Here is a 21,389-nt window from a genome sequence, read left to right as displayed (position 1 = left end):
ATGTGAGATTTATATTAGATAATTGTAATGCAAAAATTAGTCCAAATTTGACAATAAAATTTTTTTTAATAAAAAAAACTTATAGATGTACAAAAAGTTATATTTCTCATTTTAATTCAAATACAGAAGCGCGTTTCCACAGAAAACATGTTTACTCTTAGCGATCTTAAATACCTCAAAAACTTTTGACTTGATACATTATTATTATATTAAGGCACGAGGGCCCACTCAAAAGATAAGGGTTAATGGGTATCATTAGAAATTAGGTCATTTTAGAGCACGGCTTTTCAAGAAGCTATTCACATGGGACTCGAAAACGATCATGTCATAGTCAATCGGAAGCAGCTTTGTGGTATTGTGTTCCGCAGACGAGCAGCTCTGGAAAAAACTTCATAGAATTTTTGCTTAGATTTAAAAATAGATGTACAAAGAGCAAGAGAAATTGCTGATAGTTGTAGTTAGTCGGGCGTTTGCTACGGGACTTACTGAAGGGGTGAGGAGGACCATATAGTGAGACTTAGTTGAGCACTTGCCATGCAAATAACGGAAGAGCAGAGAGACTCGCAATGTCTTTGACGAGATTTACTGCGAAGAGGAGTCGGTTTTGTACTCTGAAGCAAGAGGAGACTATGTAGTTCCTTCTCAGATGTGGCAACAGTACTCGCCTCTTATACAAATAATATAAAATTTTAATTTATTAGCTTGTTTGTATCCCAGTGTTTCTATATTAACACAGGAGTCTTCGTTAGATCACCGACGAATAGGTAATCATTGGGGGGGGGGACAATTATGCTTAAGTCGTCTTGTGTATCTATAGTTTCAAGACTGGATGGAATCAGGTTTGTGTATGGACAATTATTTACAATCGCCACCAATAAAAAAATAAAATAATCCTCACCACTGCGCAAGTACATTGCTGCGAGAATTGACAAACATAAAAAATGACCGGAACGTTAATGTTTATAAACTAACGGAATCTGGAAATCCTAGTTGTATCATTCACTTGTTGAATGTTGCTGTGCTTTAACACATTTCCATTCCATTAAAGTCTGACGCGAATATAGACCCACCATATTGTATCACTTTTTTCAAACGGAAACGTACGTGGCTAAGCACCGATTTAGTTTCAGAATAAGCCTGATTATGAGGATGGGGGGGGGAATCTTCCTGACACTTGTAGGAGTGTGTGGCATTTTCATTTTATGGGCGTACGGCGCGAATACAGACCTCGCAGTATTGTACTATTTGGAACAGAACATGCACTTTGATCCAAGCCAAAAAGCCAAGATATTTCAGTTGTAATTTCACGTTCGACAGTGCATCAGGAGTTTGTAAATACCATTTTTTGTATTATATCGAGTAATAAGCCAATCCCATCTTAGAGAAAGTACTAAAAGGGCAATAGACTTATTTGGAGTCAAATGAAGCGTAAATTTCTTAAATTTGTACCCCCCGCCGGGTAACACCTTTCCACAGGTCCCGCTAGTAATAACTAAAATAAAGTAAACAGCAATGCGTATATCCTGTACGGCATAAACAAATTGGCACACAGTTTCTAGTTGGTGACCATTTAGAAGTATCAGGTGCTATTTGCGAAAAGATAGCAACATCTCCCTAGAGGAAGAAATAACGTCATATCTCCTGGCAGATATATAATAAATTTAGCTCGTGTAGAAATTTAATATTCACTCTAAGCTTCCTTTGGGTGAAGTCTCAACCAGGCCATAGTTAAAGTCATACTACGTATAATAACTGAGGTATACATTCAGGACGTGTGTAATGTATATATTTGCTATAAAGTATCTTGTTTCTTAATTCTACCAGATGTAACCTTCAACTTTTTCCGCGTTTATTTTGTCGAATTCTTGGATCTGCAAAGAATTTTGAAGGTAACCTTATTTAATCCGTGCGCTCGTTCCGTAATCCATAACCGGGCAGAACTCAATTCGCAATTCAATTTTTCGTATCACCCGCACTAATGATTGGACCTCCAGATGTCCTTATGCAAGGACCCGTGGCGTAGCAGGTAAAACAGTTGTGGAAGTTGAAGGTTCAATCCTTAGTGCTGGCGATTAGAATTGCGAATTATGACTTCTACGCATTTATAGCTGACGGAACGAGAGCATACTACCCCTTTAAATTAAAGAGGGTCACTCGAAATTCCGTGCATATTATATCGACTGCAACGTTGTGAAAATAACGTTCCGATTAAACCAAATAGAAATGTGGAAAATATGTTTAAGAGTTTTACATCTTGGAAAACAGTCAAAATGCGGAAAACAGAAAGTATACTTTATTTTTGCCAGTTTTACACATCCGGTATAAACGTTGTATAATAAAATAAATTTAAAAACGAAAAAGTTAAAACAAAGTCGAGATCATAATGTGAAGAATTTCAAATATTTTAAACATTAAGACCTGAATATGAGGTAGGTTTAAAAAAGATACACGGCTTTCAGTGAAAATACAGAAAACATTTTTGAATGAAGTTTACATTAAAGTAATTGTATTATAAATATCTAGCTTATAAAAAAAAAAAAAATTTCAAATGGAGTAAATGCGCATGAAAATGAGCAAGAAAAAAAATTGAAATAAAAATCGTGAAATGGGGTAAGTATATACAGTTTACTTATAGAATTAACATTGCTGTTGGGGGTTACTTTTAGCGATCGAGATATCAAATTGATTTTATTTATAAAAATTGAAATAAAAAAGTTACAATATTAACAAGTTCAGTACTTTATGGGAAATGGTGAAACATTCCTAGTTAAATACTTGAAATTTACCGAAATGTAAATCAGTGCCAATTATTTGCACCATTCAACCAATGGACGCCTGAAATAGGATAAGGTAGCATGGTTCGAGTGCAAGGACATCTGGTTCTTTATTCGATTCAAGGCAACGTTAAATATTCTAGCGTTTTAATTTTAGATCGACTAAAAAAATTTAAAAAAATAAAGAAACTATGAACCCAACGTGAACACATTGAAAACCCGAAACGAAATTATCCCACAAACCTAAAAAGATCCTTAATTTTAGAGATATGGTAACATTCAGATAGAAAAAGTTATTTTTCTTAATTAACTTTGAAATAGCAACTTAAAACAAAACTGTTAAACGAAAGCAGTAACAGTCATGTAGAGGCCTTTAAAGTGAAAAGACTTATTGGTTGCAGATTCATACATAAAACCAATAAATATATGATAAACTTTCTATTTTTATTCGTTGAAATATATAAAAGGTAAAAAAAAAAAAAAATCAATTGTGCCTATTTCCTTTCCAGCTTTGCAAGAAACTATTTAAAAATTGGAATTCCGAATTATAGAACTGATTTTTAGAAATATCGCCGGTCGCGTAACAATGGATGGATCGATTGAAAGAGATCGGATAGAGGACCATTGGCGAGAGACAAGGACTCTGGATGGATGGCAGTTTTTGCCAGTGAAAATTGTCAAAACTAAAAAGGTAAACGTTAAATATATAGGGAGCCTGATGAATACCAACGTAAAGAAGGGATCCATGGGCCCTAACCGAAGTATTAGGAAAGCCTTTCTGTTTCAATGGAACAGGTTCGATTACAGGCGAGGGAAGAGTCAGCTGTTCCTGGCGCCAATCCATAGAAGTCATGTCGTAACAGATACATTTAATTTGAAAGTTATCTGAAATTTGTTGCTGCCCAATTTCCTGCAGCTTTTCATCGGGAAAACAGAGTTTCTGCTGAAAGAAAAACGCATTCTTTAGTTCAGCATTGCTTAAAAGCTGACGAGATGTTGACAACAGAAGGCTACTTGCTTTGCATAGATCCACTTTGTACAGATAGCAAATGGAGGTTTTAGTCATGGACACGTTAGGTTGACCATCACTGGATGGTTCATTCTTCCAATTAAGAGGGTCGGTTGAAGGGTTCCGTAAAGAGAGTTTAGCCGTGAGCAGTATGTGGTTATCGTCATATGGAATAGAGTAAAGGTTTACATTGATGTGTTCACTGGAAAAGGGACCCGGAAATAATTGCTTGTCAATCTCTTGAGGGATGTCTATTAGTAGGGACCAGTTAGTAACTATGTCGAACTGATAGAGCGATAGAAAGAGGATAGAAGAGGATCTAACCAACAGATTAATGACTGCATAGAGACGTCCAGAATAACAGAAATAGTGGATGGCGTCTTTGTCCGGATTGAGCACTCTTCCTTCTCGTATTATTGTTTGCAATAATGACGCTGGAGTCTCGAAATTTTTTGTATTCAAATTTTTCAAATGTACCGTATAATTGTGCGTTCCAACGAACGCCAAATAACCATCGTCAAGGATCCCAATGGGGATCCGACCATTATTAGCGACAGTTTGGTAATTCCATTTGTTGCTTTCTTGACAAAACAAACTAATGGCGTCGGAGGAATCTTCACAAACCAACACGCCATTATAAGAAACTTTTGTGCTGCACGGACTGGTTGGTGGGGTTCCCTGTTCAGTCTCTTGGCAACTGCGCCAACTGATTTTGCCGTGAAAGTCGGGAAGAGTCGGGCTCAATTCACTGCTTGTAGATTGCTGGCCATAAAGATCCAAGTTGTAAATACAGTCTAAAATCACATCAAGTGCTTTATCTTTCAGATATTTTAATAGAAGCGTCTTTGCAATTTCTTTACGGCTCTCAATTTCTCCGGCCTTTAACCAGACAATAATCAGATCAGCGACATCTTTATAGTGCAAATTTTGTATAAGTTCATCGCAATTTAGGAGAGCTGAGAGGCAGTTTGGAGTAAATTCTTGCATGACAGTTTTATCGACAAGGTGCCGCGTAAATACAGCTTGAAGTAGGGCCCGACAGATAGCCTCCAGCTCTGTCATATCGTAGAGATGAGCGAGTCTCCAAGTCTTTAGAGCATTTTGGGGCTGCAGCTGTTCGAGTAAAAATTGAGCGCAGTGTTCTTTTAAGCGATGGAGCATATAAAGTTGAGCTGCCCCCAGAACTTGTTCAACGATACTCTGACGGAGAATCACTTTACCAGTGTAGATGTAGTCGACGACGATTTTTAATACGGCCATATTTTGGAACGAGGTGGAGAAGTCTATGATCCTCGTAGAGCTCTCTCGGAAACCAGATTGAAGCATCACCTGAAAGTATTCACTCTTAGAACTGAGAACAATTCCATGGACAGCTACAGTTTCGTCTTGTACTTTTAATACGAGATCTGTGTAGAAAGCGTTCTTGTAGAATTCATAGAGTTTAGAGTCCCTCTCATTGTTGGAGTCATCATCGCAGTATGCGATACACAAATCGTACGTTAACTGATTAAGAGGATCCTGGTGCCCTGCAAGAGAAAATGGATGATTTTAGGGGAAAGTGAGGATATGTCATAAAGACGCAAGCTTTCTTTGATTTTATTTTTTAATAAACCTAGACATAAGAAAAAATTATGCTATTTTACTAGTCGAATTAAGTATAAAAACTTAAGTAGAAGGTTATAAAACTTAAAAATTGAATTTCAGTTATGTTAATTGCTTCCCTTTCGCCGCGGGGATGTGGTGGCATAAGACTGGAGATACAAACAGTCTCCCTTTAAAAAAAAAAATCTGAGAAGTGCCTTAAGCAGTTATACACTGCTAGAAAGCGAGGCCTGTGAGAATAGAGCAACTAAGAGAAATCCCCTACGTTAAAAATGTCCTAGTCTGTCGGACAGACTGTCGTAGAGCAAGGCCACAGCTTTCTGCCGAGCTCCAATATTTTCTCTAGCTCTCTTGAACACGATCTGTCTAATAACAGACAAGCAGAATTAACCATGCAATATCCTATCCTTTCGAAAGAATTTTTTTCTATCCTTTCGTTCGCGAAAGATTTAACACTTTAGTATCTACAGTGGATCAAGATATAAAAAAAAAAACATGGGACATTCGATCGCATTAATTCTGAAATTAAACCTACAATTTGAAGATTTTCGATTCGTACGTCCATTTAATGCAAGACTTACTTTAGCACCCAGCTTGATCAGATCGAACGCTTAGAATGATTTTCTATTAATTTATTTTCGTAGATAAATACGAACATTTTATTCTATCGAGGTTAAGAAAATTATAAATGTTCTTTGAAGACAGACTGGTTCGAATCCTGTTCGAAACGAATTGAACTGTTTTCTTATAGAATTTAAAATTCTATTTAACGGCATTGCGTATGCAAATCTGAGTGTATAAAAAGCTACGCATAAGATGAATTTAACTATGGATTGATAGATTTATTTTCATAAATTTGAAAGGAGTTTTATCTAGTAATTTCACATTTGAGATCTTGGGTTTTAGTTATATTCTGGAATCATTATGAAATCTTGCTTGAATTTTGTTTAGCGGGTTTTGTTTTCAGGGTTTAAAATTATGTACGACATTAAGTCACGATAAATTTACAACTGCCGATTCGATTTAGGATATAGAGACATGTCATTCGAGAAACCTAGATTTCTTGGTCAAGAAAAAGCATTAGTTTTAATTTTGAAATTTCTTTTCAGGTTTTTCTAGAATGACGGGGGGGGATTTGGAGAAATTCAATGTCGAGTCTGTTTTCATGGTTATTCTTTTGTAAAAAAAAAAAAAAAAAAAAATTCAATTAAGGAAAAAATTTTCCATGAATATCCGGGGGGGGGGGGACAAGAGCCTTTCATCGCGCAGAAATAGATTCCTGGATTAAGAATGGAATATCAATTAAAATTATGTCATTTTCTCCTTTTTACCATCGAGGTATTAAAACTGTTAAATAGTTCAACGAGCAATTTATTAAACACTTCGAAATACAAGAAATGTGAAGACACTAGAAATTTTGTTGCAATAATCAAAATTTAGTTATTCATATAGTCACAGTAGAAATGATTTCGCGGCGTTGACACTTGGAATGACTGAACCAAACACTAAGTATATAAAAAAAAAGAAAAATTAACAAATGGAATTTCAGACTAGTTTTTTCATCCAGCAGATCTAGAAGCGTTTGAAGGCAAGTGGAGACGATCCTCCCAGGCATTTCCACCTCAAATGAAAAAGGTCAATTTTTAACGTTTCCAATCGTGAAGATTTGTTGCTGGAACCGACCAAGATATTTCCAGGTGAAATTGATCATTATTCCTCTTACAACGCTAAAATAAGATTTAGAAATCTATTCTTAATATGGAAGGGTGTTTTGTAACTACTCTGTACTTTCATTTAAACGGTTAGGTAAAAATTGAAAGTTAAAAAAGCGCGGTAACGTCTCTGCAAGAGTACAAATTTAACTTAAGTACACTTTTTCTTTAAGTTGCCTCACCAAAATTTAAGTTGCCTCACCAAAATATAGGAATATATAGAATATAGCTAAAGGTGGGCATTTTTCTCTGCATCCAGTGTTAACAGATACAATTACTATGTTTAGTAGATCGATTTTCTGACCAGAAAATTTCCAATTTCCTTCCGAATGCAGATACTAGTTGATTCCTATCTACACGCAAATTGAAGTGATGAACCGCAATCAGAAACGGTCCCATTAGATTAAGCTTTTTTTTTTTTCTCGGAAGTAGTTCCAATGGAAATAGGATTCTGACACTCAGACGTCACCGGCAATTCGCAGTTATTACAGCTATCGACGCCATGACAAACGTAACGATCGTTTAAAAAAAAAAACACTTTAGAGTTTAAGTTTAAATTCGCTGCAAATAAGTAAAACTAGTGCTTTTTTCGCCTTCGATTCGAATCTCCAGCAGTCGACGGAACAAGAAATGAGGACAAAGAAATAAGGTGAAGATAATAAACCAGTGTCATAGAATCGGGACACTCCGGACTCTTACTAATTGTCTGTGCAGCCTCGTCGGTATTCTCCAGTAAGCGCGTCATGCAGTTAGCGTTTAAGTGCTTCCAAAAAGAAAGCAAAAGTCCGAGAAAATGCAGCTCCCAAGACTAATACCACCTCCCGAAAAGGCAAATCTGCCGGACGAACTGTTAAGGACAGATCTTGAACCAGTATATACCAGTCACCTGCGCACACAGTATATTTTAGTATAAAGGAACTGAAATGCCTTAATGGGCAGAAAAGGCGAAAGCGATTATACAACAAGAAATCTAAGAGAGCATAAACAAAAAGTAAAATGTGGTCTTACCTTTTTCGAAACCCCAAAAGTTCAAGTTCTGCAAAGCGCTTTTTTCACGCCTGAAAACATACGCCATTTTAATTGACTGAAACAAAAACTAAAACCCACGAAACGTTCGTTCTGATCGAATTTCACACAATTGCGTTTGTCCACGTTAACGTTTTGCAATAAAATTTATTAAACTTTTCACATTAATCTAAACACTTTTATGCAAATATTGTTCTCTTCTTTTGACCAACCAAAAGATATGTGGACACTTTCTCTATTATTATTATCATCCGCCTCCTCCCCTCCGACTCCTCCACCACCACCACTAAAGCTCGTTCAGTTTCAATTTATTGGTATTTTTAAAAATGAAAACACAACCTGGTGATAAAAGCACTGGATAAGGCAGGAGAGGGAAGGGCAGTAGCCCTTAATATATCTAAGGCTTTTGACAGGGTATGGCACGATGGTCTTCTGATGAAAATAAAATCCTATGGTATTACTGGACGAATGCTTAGCAGAATTAGATCCTTCTTAAATGAGAGGAGAATCCAGGTTGTCCTCGATGGGCGTACGTCCAAAAACTTTGGTATAAATGCGGGTGTGCCACAGGGATCGATTGTTGGACTTTTGTTATTTCTGATATTCATAAATGACTTACCTGATAAAATTGTCTCTGAGATGGGTATATTTGCCGACGACACCACGCTCTATAGCAGGCACGTGGGGAAAACTAATGAGCACATATCTAAGGTAATGGCCGTAACCCTAGAGGAAGACCTTCAGTCTGTAGTGGAATTGGGTCAAAAATAGATGGTAACGTTTAACGGTGCCAAGACAAAGCTCTTTCTTTTAATAATTACATGAAACCTTACCAACCTCTAATAGCTATGGCTAGAAATACTTTACCTGAGATCACTTCGTTCAAGCTCCTTGGCTTAACGTTCACAGGAAACCTGAGTTGGAATAGATACATCGAGATTATTTCTAAGACTGATGCAAAGAAGGTGGGCTCTCTCTATCCTGCTAGAAAGTTACTTACGCCTGAAAGTATCCTGTACCTCTACAAAGCCACCATTCGCCCATGTATGGAGTATTGTTGTCATATTTGGGCTGGTGCATCTTCTACTAGTCTCACGCTCCGGGACAGGGCCCAAAAGAGAGTCGCCAACCTAATAGGTCCCGAACTGTCATTTTAACTTCAGCCCCTGTCCTACCGACGAAATGTTGCATCCCTCTGCCTGTTTTACAGGTGTTTTAATGGTGGATGCTCTGACGAACTACAAGCCCTTGTACCCCCTCGACGAAAATACTCTCGACAAACCCAACAAGCAGCGAAGTCCCACCCTGGTTCTTTCTCCTCTGATCTTGAGCAAGTGGTACAATGGGGAAAGAGGTGGCTTGTTACTTTTAATTCATCTAAAACCAAACTTTTATTTTTACGTCATCAACGCTCTGATCTCCATCTAGCATCAATTGAAATGGATGTCTCTCGTCTTGAGGAGGCCCCATGCTTTGACAAGCTTCTGAGCTTCACCTTTACTCCTGATCTGAAATGGAACACATACATTAAATCCGTTGCCAAAGCCGCTGGAAAAATGGTGGGATCCTTCTATCGATCCAGTAGATATCTCACTGCTGATGCAATTCTCTATCTATATAAGAGCCAGGAACGTCCAATGATGGAGTGTTACATTGTAAAAAGGGTTTGTCCTCTTTTTCATGTAAGTAAAAATAGATAGATTTAGTTAAAATGAAAATGAAATAGAATAGACGAAATTCGAATCTCGTAATTTAGGTTTAGAAATAGATTACGAGAGAGAATTAGAAAATGGAATGTAAAAACAAACCATTGTTTAGCTTAGAGATGAAATAGTTTTAAGAAAAGGAATGTGCATTTGTCAATCCTGTTATGAAATTGAATTGAGGAATGCAACTATAGGATAATTTAATAAACATGTTCTTAACATATTGGAAATATAGGTTACTGGAAATATAGGTTAAAATTCCTTTTGTAAACAAAGGAAAAAGTTTTGGACACGCATTTTCAGAACACGTGAAAGAAGACACATGTTTTAACATGGGTATGACGTCATGGAAAATGGGAAGTTCTCGATATAGTTAGAAACTTTAGAGTTAAGCAGGAGAGTCTGAGGATGACATACGACAGTCTGGAGTCCAGAGATGGACAGTCGAACGTCTGGAAGCGAGACGGTCACCTTTGAAACATAGAATGTAAAACTTTGAATTCCTGACTAAGAAAACCACCGACCGGTCCATGGAAATAAACGCATCATGTGTTTTTATAAACGTCGTCTTTGTGTTGTAATTCTACCAAAAGGTAAAGTGAAATTGTCATTATATGGCTTATGTATCCTGTGTTTTAAAATGTCTTCACATACACAATGTCTCTACATCTCATATCTACAATGTGAACACTAAGACTGTCTCAGCACTGTCTCCTCACTCTAAGAGCTTCTACTACACTTCTAAGTATGAACATTTTATATATATATGAATCTCTTCATAACACGAACACAGAACGCTACATCTCTCTTAATAAGACTCTCCAAGACTCACTTTTAATAAGACTTCCTAACAACGAACAATAACAACAACAATAATAATAATAATAATAATAATAATAATAATAATAATAATAATAATTAAACCCCTATATAACAGGAGTACTGTTGCCACATTTGGGCAGGAGCTGCTAGAAAGGACTTATCCTGCCTTGATAGAGTTCAAAATAGACTTCGTAGCCTCGTAGAGGATGTCCTTTTCTCTTCCCTACAACCTCTTTCTCACAGAAGAGATGTTGCGAGTTTGTCTCTGCTTTATCATTATTTTCATGGCAAGTGCTCGGCTGAGCTCCAATCTATGGTTCCCCCTCCCCAGACTTTCACAAGAAACACCCGTCTAGCAGAAAACACTATCACTAATTTCCCCCACTCTTTATCTGTGCCTAAACCTAAACGTAGATTCCATGAACAAAGCTTCTTTCTTAGAACTGCACGCCTGTGGAATTGTCTTCCGTTTTCTTACTTTCCAGCTGACTACAATATGGTTGTCTTCAAGTCTAACGAAAACAATTTTTTGATGAGCCGTTCCATATAAGTTAACAAATTTACCGAATTTCCATTATTAACGATTACTATATTATCCAATTTCTACTGTACACTCTGTAGCCCTTCCTCGAGTGGCCTCTTGTCCTTGATAAGCGGTGATGCCTATGTTAAAAAAACCTACACAGTTGAGATCCCTAGATGTAAGAAAGCCTTTTACTCTAATAGCTTCTTCCGGTTTCCTGCTTCCCCAACTCTACTGACATGCAGAAGTTCAAGAGTAATGTGAACAGGCATCTTGCTGCTAAACTCCCTACATAGTACCCCTGCAACTTAGGCCCCTGATAGTAGCCCCCTACATCAAAGTGGCAATGTGCGTTGTTTGGGGTAAAAATGTGATAAATATATATATATATATATATATATATATATATATATATATATATATATATATTTGACTATCTACATACCTGCCCTACAAAGAGAACAGTGTTATTTTATCTATAATTTTTTATTATTTTCGTTGTTTTTTTTCTTTCTTTTTTTCTTTTAGATAACAATCCTCGGTAACTACAATGCAGATTCACTATTTTGTAGAAAAGTAATATTTTAATATTACTGTAAATAAGCAAATAGTTTATTTGCAGTTAAGATTTTCGACTTCCTTAATATTATAAACTGATACTTTAACGAGACGGTCCACCATTTTTAACCAGAAACTAACAAGGACGATTGTACAATCGGACGAAATTTAGATGTTTCGTCACTTTTACGAATCGAACTATTTGTTCTTTTGGAGTTTTGGTTGCAATTAGCGGTTCGACATTTTAAAAGCTCACTGCATTCTTCAGCTCAGAAAACATTTTAAAAGCTCACTGCATTCTTCAGCTCAGAAAACTTGCAAATTTAGATAAAGTACAGATAAGTTTATAGTCGAGAATTCGTAAACAAAAAACAAAAATAGCTTATCATCTACAACGGTAGAATTAAATTATCTACCGGTCCTGTATCCTTGGAAATTGTAAAAAAAAAAAAATAAATAAATAAAAAAAAACAATTAATTTCAAAATTTTATTTTGAAGAAATCTGCTTTATTGACGTGCGATAAACAACAATTGACGCCAGTAAGGATTGCTTAACTTCGCTAAATGTAGGCGGTTACACGTAGTTTAATGAGGGGTTTGTTACGTAGTCTTGTCACTCGGACCTAAGGTTAATACTAGGGTAAGTAATTTTTATATCTGTTCAGCATGACCACTCTCCAGCTAAGCGCTTATCTTAGTGATCATGTTCTATTAGATTTATTTCACAGCAATATTGTGGGCGTCTCCGTGCACCCTGGACATACATAAACATAATAAGTTGAATATTATACAAAAGAATAATAATATGGAATGTAGAGAATACAGATGTCCTTGATCATTCCAATGGAAACGTTCGCTAGTTTATACTATATCCGTTTCGTCTCTCTCTCTCTCTCTCTCTCTCTCTCTCTATATATATATATATATATATATATATATATATATATATATATATAGTAAGTAGTTATATATATATATATATATATATATATATATATATATATATATATATTTAATTGTAATTCAATGAATTTTTAAAAGAACTCTCATTGAAATGAAATGAAGTGGTTGAGTTTCATATCAAAGAATTTTTATTATTCTAAGCAAGACAAAGAATGCTTTAGAAAATTAATCTCTTTAACCTATAGGGTTTCGATGTCTACCATCTCATCAGAGAAGAGAAAATATTAGCAAATAGTTATAAAGGTATGCACCTTATTTGCTAAAGTCAGTGGAAATAATGCATTTATCAGAAGTCCTGTAGCAGGAGGATTTGTAGAAAAAGGATATGAATGTTTTTTTAGATCCAGCTTGCTTGGTAAAATCCATGTTATACGCTCTCTACATCCGTTTGGTAATAATGTCCAAGCTATATATTGGGTAATCCGCATAGCTGTGTAGATATCCGAATCGGGCAAGTTTTTGTATAAATTATTTTGTGGGTCCAGCGATAATAATTCAACGTCTGGTGGAAACCTTTTCATTAGAAGTCTATATTATTTTTAGTGGGACGAAGTGTTAGGGAGAGTAGGTAGTGGTAAGTGGTAGGAAGTGGGGTGAAACATATGTGCATATTCATCCCCATATACATATGAACACACATATACATACACATACACATACACAGACATATATATATATACATATACACACATATGCATAAACATATATATATATATATACATATATATATACACACATACATACATATATATAAATAGATATCTCTTCAAATAGAATTCAAGGAATCATAAAGTTTGACCGGTCGCTTAATTGAGGTCAGGTCGTGTACTAGATATAGAGATTTAGTTCGGGAAAGGGAAGAGGAGGAACAAGAAGAATATAGAGATAAGAACAAAAACAAAAATAAAGATAAAAATAAAATAAAAAGATGGGCCAAATACGTAAATGGAATAATTCGTTTTTTCCAGATTTTTCCTAGTTTCATCTCAAATCTCATTGTCAGTTTAAATCTTATTTGTTCCGTCAACTCAAGTTATATATACTGCCCATGAGGTGCTAATTATTATTAATTTTATGCGTATCTATATTTCCCTTAGAAAGGAGGATTGACATAAGGTTTAGAATATACTAATGTTTATGAGCTAATTGTGAAACCAATCCTAAGATTATTGATGGAACGTTTTATCTTTATTTTATGATCCTTACGGTAATAGTTCAATGCTAAAAAACTGAAACAAAGGTAATAAAGTAATGATAATACTTTACTGAAAAACGTTTAAAATCAGTAATATCCATAACATTATGCTATTTAATAATATTTAACTGGGGAAATTTTCTACAACTGCATTCAAATATACACAAAGTTACCTATAAATACATGAACACATACACATATATATACACATATACACACACACACATATATATATATACATACACACGTACACATGCATGAACGCGTACAATATATATTTTTACATACTCGCAACCATACAGTTTATACACACATACGCTCACTTATTCTATATATACTTACATTTAAGCCTATATATACCCACATATAACACGTGTTCCATATATACCCAGATATATATACCTCATATGTACAAAAAAATATATTTAGATATAAAGAATGTATACCATTATTTTACACCATTAATTATAACAATAATTAGTGTAGGTAACTTACCTAAGTTTATCATAGATAATTTTTAACCCCTACACTGCTAATTTAACATTAATAAGATGAATAGAGTGGGGCTGCGTAACTATGGTTATACAATTTAATTACCCTAGTACCAACAGGGATGACGCATCAATGAGTATAGTTCTTTCTTGTTTATACGTACGGGTCTGGAGATTACCTTGCCATGGGGAATTTTTACTCCTTTTCTGGTTAGTAGATGGGGGCTAAATTTTAAATTCTTTAATTGGGAAGCTACATGTTTTTGGAAATACTATTATAATTAGATCTTAGAGTGCAAATTACGTGTAGGAGATTTAAAGTGTAGTATGTTAATGTGCTTTTAGTAAGGCTCTACTTAACATGTGCATATATACAAAAAGAGGAAGTTATTTCATGTGTTAAATGAGGTGATTAAGAACCTATCTTTAGAAAATGAACATTATTATATTAGCAAAGTAATTGTTTAGATTTTAGTCAAGACTGGTGTGTATTTAGTCCTTTGTTTTTACTTATTTATCATTTATACAGAAAGTGTATGTTATTTTATTTTAAGATGGCTGTATTTAATTTTTTCGGTTGAGGTTGAGGATGATCGTTGACCTCGGAACCCTTCCACTGCCGGTGATAATTCTTGGCCGTCTAAAGTTACTGGTATGGAAAAGTGACCGAATTATATGTTGATCGTCTAGTTATATATCCTGGACCAATTCGTTGTGTATCCTCTTAACGACGAACGTCGTCGAAAGAGAGTCGTGGATTTTTTTTGTGTAGTAAAAGAAAAAAAAACAGGATAAAACGATTCTGCACCAAATATATATTAACAAAAAAACAGTACAGTTCTTATAATTCTTTCAGAGTCCTGAACGAAGCGATGTGTTATTATGCTAAGAGTATGGTCGAAGGCATCAGCTTGTAACCTTGTGGAGTGTCGGTCTCTGGGTATCTAAAGAAATGTGTCAAGTCAAGAGCCAACTCTGCTTTGACTGTGTTCCTCTCTGTGCATCTCTTCTCCAAGAAATGCCTGCGCATTCTCTCTTTTGTCCATCTGACTTGTTGATATATATATAAACAATTATATCGCCCTCTGAACATCACGCGGATATTATTTCTTTTTGTTTAGAAATTCAATTCTCAGTCCATAATCTAAATTATCATTTACAAAAATAACACAATGGCTCGCTTCAAAGATCTGATCGAACTTAAATAAACAGTTAGTAAATACAGTTTTTGTTAACCTTTAACACACAGAGTTCTCAGGTTTCTTAAATAAACAACTTGATACCAAGTGGTTTTGCCTTTCTTCCTAATGGGGGGGCATCAACCTACCCACACCCTTACTTTGTTACACCTATATATATACATATATATACATATATGTATGTATATATGTATATACATATATGATAATTTATGTATATGTATGTTTATTTTATTTGTTTATTTTCTATTGTTATTGTTAGTTTATAAAATTATTTTGTATCGCTATCCTAGAGTAAAGTTTATCCTGTGAACACTGTTGCTCGTTATTTCTCTCCTACAGTTTAATAGATGTTGGATTTTTTTAAGAATAGGATCGCAAATTCTTCATGAAGGCAAAATCGACATGGATCGTCTAGGTCTCTACATGTGTTTGCTTGTCTTACTATTTTCCATTCGACTACCGGTGAACGTCCGATTTCTTTGAATTCCCAGTATTTGTTTGTAGAGTTGTTTTCATTCGGTGTTTTTTTTTAATGTACTTTTGTGGTCATAATATCAATAGAAGGTGCATATATAAAAACGCGAGACAATCCTATCTGATGAATCCTAGTGTGGATGAAACATGGAATATTCTGTTAATCGCCATATATATTTTATAACTTACTACCTAGCTCTACCTACGTATTGAGCACTGTTGAAGTAAATACTGAAGTTTACGCATAAATATGTACTTTCGTATATTAATTTATGTGATTAAATGAACTAGTCATATACATATATATATATTTATATTTATATATATATAAATATATATATTTATATTTATATATATATAAATATATATATTTATATATATATAAATATATATATTTATATTTATATATATATATATTTATATTTATATATATATATACAAATATATGTAAATACGAATATATATCATATATATATATATATATATATATATATATATATATATATATATATATATATATATATACGAATATATATATATAACCATGCATGTGCCACGAATATATATATATATATATATATATATATATATATATATATATATATATATATATATATATATATATATATATATGTTTTGAGAAAAATAGAAAAACCGAATGAAATTATTAAAATAATCAACGTTTCGTCCTTATTTCAGAGGACATCTTCAGGATATTGAAGTAAAAATGCATATATATATATAACCATACGTGTGCCACGACATGTTTACGATCTTGAGTAAATCGCACTCGCCCTTTCATTTAAAAATTCTAGAGACTATTTTTTTTTAAGTTTGAATTTTTCCTAGTTTAGGACAATAAAATTAAAGAAATAATAATAAAAAAAAAAGAATTCGTCTTTGCAAGCCAACAACCGCCGGGTTTGAGATCACCACGGACACCAACCTTCATCTATCTAACCTGTCAACTTTTTTTATACATGTCTCCAGCGTGATTTCACGTGATTTTGCGTGACTTCCATCAGAGCACACCTTTCAAAACTATGGGCACCATTTTGATTTCTCTCTCTCTTTTTCGCCCAACCTCGCCCGACAATCACGCGGTAAGACCTCTGTTCGTTTGATCTGTTTTTCCCTTTCTTTTTTCTCCTTTCCTTCTGCTAACTTTAAACAACAAAGTCCTTGAGACCTTCTCTTTGCAAGCAAAAAGAAAATCTTTTAGGACTTGATTTAGTCTATATGTAATTTTTCCTCTGTTTATTTTTCGTTTTTTCCCCTCCCCCTCCATATTCATGACTTTTTTTTTTTTTTTTTTTTCGTATTTTCCTCGATTTAGCTCTGTTGAGCAAGGAACAAAACCTGGTTAGCTAACCTTTATTTTCATTTTTTAGTTTTTTAAATCATTATGTTGATTGATCTGTATTTAGCCATTATATATATATATATATATATATATATATATATATATATATATATATATAATAGCAAAAGTACCCGTCGTTGACTGCGTTCAAAAACAGCCTACAGAAAATGGACTCTGATTTATGAAAGTATGATAGGTTATGAAAAGGAAGGGTTGTAATGAGATAGCTTCGAATTTTGGGGTATCAAAACCAAATCAAATAATTTATTAAACCTCATAATTTATTATACCATACCTGTTCACACTGAAACACTTATCACAATATTCTGTGGATCTATATTAAAAAACCTTAAACTTTGTGACATATTTCCATTCTATGGAGGTCAGGCACGAACGAACACCCCATAATTTTATTATACCATATTTCTTCAAACTGAAACATAATTATCAAAGTATACTTACGCAGATAGATATGAAAAGTCTTTATTAAATTTTGTGCCTATTTCCATTCTATGGAGGCCAGGTGCGAACGCAGACCCCACAATTTTATTATACCATCCTATTTAAGTTAAAACATACTTATCAAAGTATTATTATGTACATCTATATCAAAAACACTTGTAAACGTTTTTTTTTTTTTCATTTTTAAATTTTTTTTTTTCATACTTTGTGGACCAGGCGCGAACGCAGACCCCACAATTTTAATGAACCACTGTTCTGCCAGATCAAACATACCCATTCCTGTGTCTCAATACATCTTCTATCATTATATGTAATCAGTTTCTTAAAATAGTCAACAATATAGGAGCCTATTCGTGACCACACACACACACATATTCAGCTTTATATTATAGATATATATATATATACACCATATATTTAGGCGTATAAGACGACCCTTAAAGTTAAAAAAGCATCTTTAAAAATTAGAGGTCGTCTTATACAACCAATACAAAAGTCATATATATATATATATATATATATATATATATATATATATATATATATATATATATATATATATATATATAATTTTTTTTAAATATAATTATATTTTAAAAATAATATTTAGGGGATACCAAATTGATCAAAGGGAAAATTATTCCCAACTCGCATCTAGGTAAAATATATATATGTTTCAAAGGTTTTGGGAACATATCGATTTTTAATAACTCATAACTGAAACACCCTGTATATATATATATATATATATATATATTTATATATATATATATATATATATATATATATATATTAGTGATGGCACGATTCTGATATTTTTCCTGATTTCGATACAATTCTGATTCCGATTCTTTATAAATCTCTAATTATTTAGCTATTAAATAGTTATTTCCCCTGATTTTTGTTAAAAAAAAAGGTTAAATATGCAAAAATTTTCCTAAATGTCAAAATACACTTGTGAGGGATGATCTATTGATTTAAGCTTTACTGGTAATTTAAAATCAATAAATATTTATTATATTTATCATTATTACAAGCAAAGGAAGATTTTGGTTTAAACAAAATCAAATAAAAAAGAAAATAAAAGAATCGTTTTGACATCGGAAAATAGGTATCAATTTTTTCAATTCTGATATCGATTCTGATACCCCCAGATCTTCCGATTTTTCTGATTCCCGATTCCAATTAACCATCCCAACACTAAATATGAGGGGGTGGATTTTTACAGAAGATTCCCTCCAAAAAATATTCATGCCACCCAAGAAATAGACAAAATATCTAGAAGTTTAATTTGGTTCAGATTTGGATTGCTATGTTGTTACATGGCTGGGACAAGTGATTTCAGTTCATGTATATTTAAAGAAAATGAAACTGGTTAGAGCAAGTTGAAGCTGTGAGGTGGAGTGAACGGTTTACTAGTCAAGTCACTTATCAGTTATTCTCAGCCGACACGAACTTCTACTATTGTACCAAACAGAATAAATATATCTAAATATTAATTTACTTGTCCGCACATCCACATGTCACAGAAAACATCATCATCGCAATTAATTAATGAGAAACGAATTACCTCCCTCTGTAGTCGCCTTTATCAGTTAAAAATCAATCAAACCATTTCCTCTCCAAATTTTTTAAAATAAAAACATGACTGTCTGTTTACGGTTTCAAATTATATAATTTGAAAACAAAGTCATGTTGGGAGGGGACTGAGAGTTTTTTATTATAGTTTATTTTTAAAATGTTAAAAAAATATGCAAGTGAATTGATATCTGTTTCTTTATAATTTATATAAAAAATTCTTCAGAAATAAAAAACAATGTGTTGTATGTTGAATTCTCATTGAAAAGAAATCTAATTTTTTAAATCAATTCTTTTTAGCTTTAAAAGGTAAAAAAGAATTTATTTTTTTATTTGTTGTTATTTGCTTTCTTTTATTTTTTTATTCATTTTAATGTGTTTTGAAATTTTTCCACAGGTTCTTATTGTTCTATATTATTATGTCTATATATTGTATCTCACTTGACAATAAAACATGGCACAAAATGTCATTTCATTGGTTGTTGTTAAGACTCAGCTCATGTCTTTCGCTTGTAGTTGTGTCTCTTTCCTCCCTGAAATTGTCATGGATGGCTCCGTCCTTTAGGAGAAATTGACTCTGAAACTCATTGGACTTCTTTATTAAATCTTTCCTTGTGTTCATATATTAAATCCATTGTTCTTTCTGCATCTTGTAAAGTCGATTCTCTTTATCGCTCCAAACACTTTCTCGCACCTGAGGCTATTTTCTATCTCTACAAGCTGGTGAATCTCTGACTAATGTTAGGGTTCTTACTAAGGTCCAGAAGCGTATCCGTAATTTGGTTGGTGTTATCCTTTCTTCTTATCTGCACCCTATTCTCTCACAAACGTGATGTTGCTAGTCTCAGTCTTTTCTATAAATAACATTATAGCATGCGTTCTTCAGAATTGTCTTATTTCTTGCTTCCTTTGTTCCAGCTCATTTGAGTCTTGGTTAAGTAGTCTTCATCAATTAGCTTCGTAATCCAGTAGCTTTTTCTGAGAACTGCAGACCTGTGAAACTCTCTTCCTGCTGTTTCCTGCTATAGCGTTGGTTTTTGCAAGAGTAAAGTGAATAGGCATCCGCTAACTTTGCAATAATCATATTTCATTCTTTTTAGTTCCTTATATCCGATGGCTTCATGCCTTGTCTGGATCTACTTACATTTTTTCTTTTTAAATATTGAATATTTTCTTCATAATTTTCTCCAAACGAATAAGCCATTAATATTTTTAGTGTTTTAATACATATCCATCTGGTTTTATGGAGTAATTTGATAATTTCTGTCTTATATTTTATTTTACTACACATGATAATAGTTCATTTTTACAGACATAACAAAGAGAGGCAGAGAATATTCTTCATTGTCATCCAGTATGTTTATCCTTTTGTCGCCTCATGTTGAATCACTATCCGTTATCATTTTTCACTCTTTCCCTTATCTGGTGTCATAATTACTCATCAGAAAATCAAACTTTCATTTTGTACATTCTCTCAAACATCTGCACCAATAAAGCCCAGATTAGACTTCAACGCATTCTTATGTTGCTGACTTATGTTCTTGTTGTTTTCCTACATTAAATCTGTTGCCAATGTCACTGGAAAAATGGCCATTCCAGAAAGAATATCACTCCCCACGTAATCCTCTACATGTATAAGAATCAAATATGTCCGAAAATTAATTATTGTTGTCACATTTGAGAAGGAGCTCTCCGGAACACCCTATCCTGCCTTGATAGAGTTCAAAAATGGCTTTGAAACCTAGTAGGTGATGCCCTTTTTTCTCCTCCCTGCGACCTCTTTCCCACAGAAGAAACGGTGCGAGCTTGTCTCTACTCGACCATTATTTCCATGGCAAGTGCTTGCCTGGGCTTCATTTAATGGTTCACACCCCATCAAACTTTCACAAAAAGAAATAATCACTACCATCAAGTGTCCCTACTCTCTA

General features: G+C 33.8%; 1 protein-coding gene across 1 annotated transcript; it reads right to left on the bottom strand.

The window, feature by feature from the left end:
* Nucleotides 1-320: 320 nt before the first annotated feature.
* On the bottom strand, nucleotides 321-8,314 carry LOC145303593 (uncharacterized). Its single transcript, XM_080145148.1, has 2 exons — nucleotides 8,106-8,314; nucleotides 321-5,309 (listed from the first exon to the last, which is right to left on the bottom strand). Exons 1-2 carry the CDS (start codon nucleotides 8,170-8,172, stop codon nucleotides 3,259-3,261), a joined length of 2,118 nt encoding a protein of 705 aa, XP_080001274.1. The 5' UTR covers nucleotides 8,173-8,314; the 3' UTR covers nucleotides 321-3,258.
* Nucleotides 8,315-21,389: the final 13,075 nt, after the last annotated feature.

This window comes from Euprymna scolopes, chromosome 19 (genome assembly GCF_053919585.1).
Source record: "Euprymna scolopes isolate OS-2025 chromosome 19, ASM5391958v1, whole genome shotgun sequence".
NCBI lineage: Eukaryota > Metazoa > Mollusca > Cephalopoda > Sepiida > Sepiolidae > Euprymna > Euprymna scolopes.
The sequence above is the reverse complement of the archived record's forward strand: the minus strand, read 5'-3'. Positions and strand labels throughout refer to the sequence as shown.

Bases quoted from the DNA above. Each gene is read 5' to 3' on its own strand.
- LOC145303593 (XM_080145148.1), bottom strand. From the start codon at position 8,172: ATGGCGTATGTTTTCAGGCGTGAAAAAAGCGCTTTGCAGAACTTGAAC. The intron at 5,310-8,105 runs GTAAGACCACAT...TTTCTCTTGCAG, and splicing joins CTTTTGGGGTTTCGAAAAAG to GGCACCAGGATCCTCTTAAT.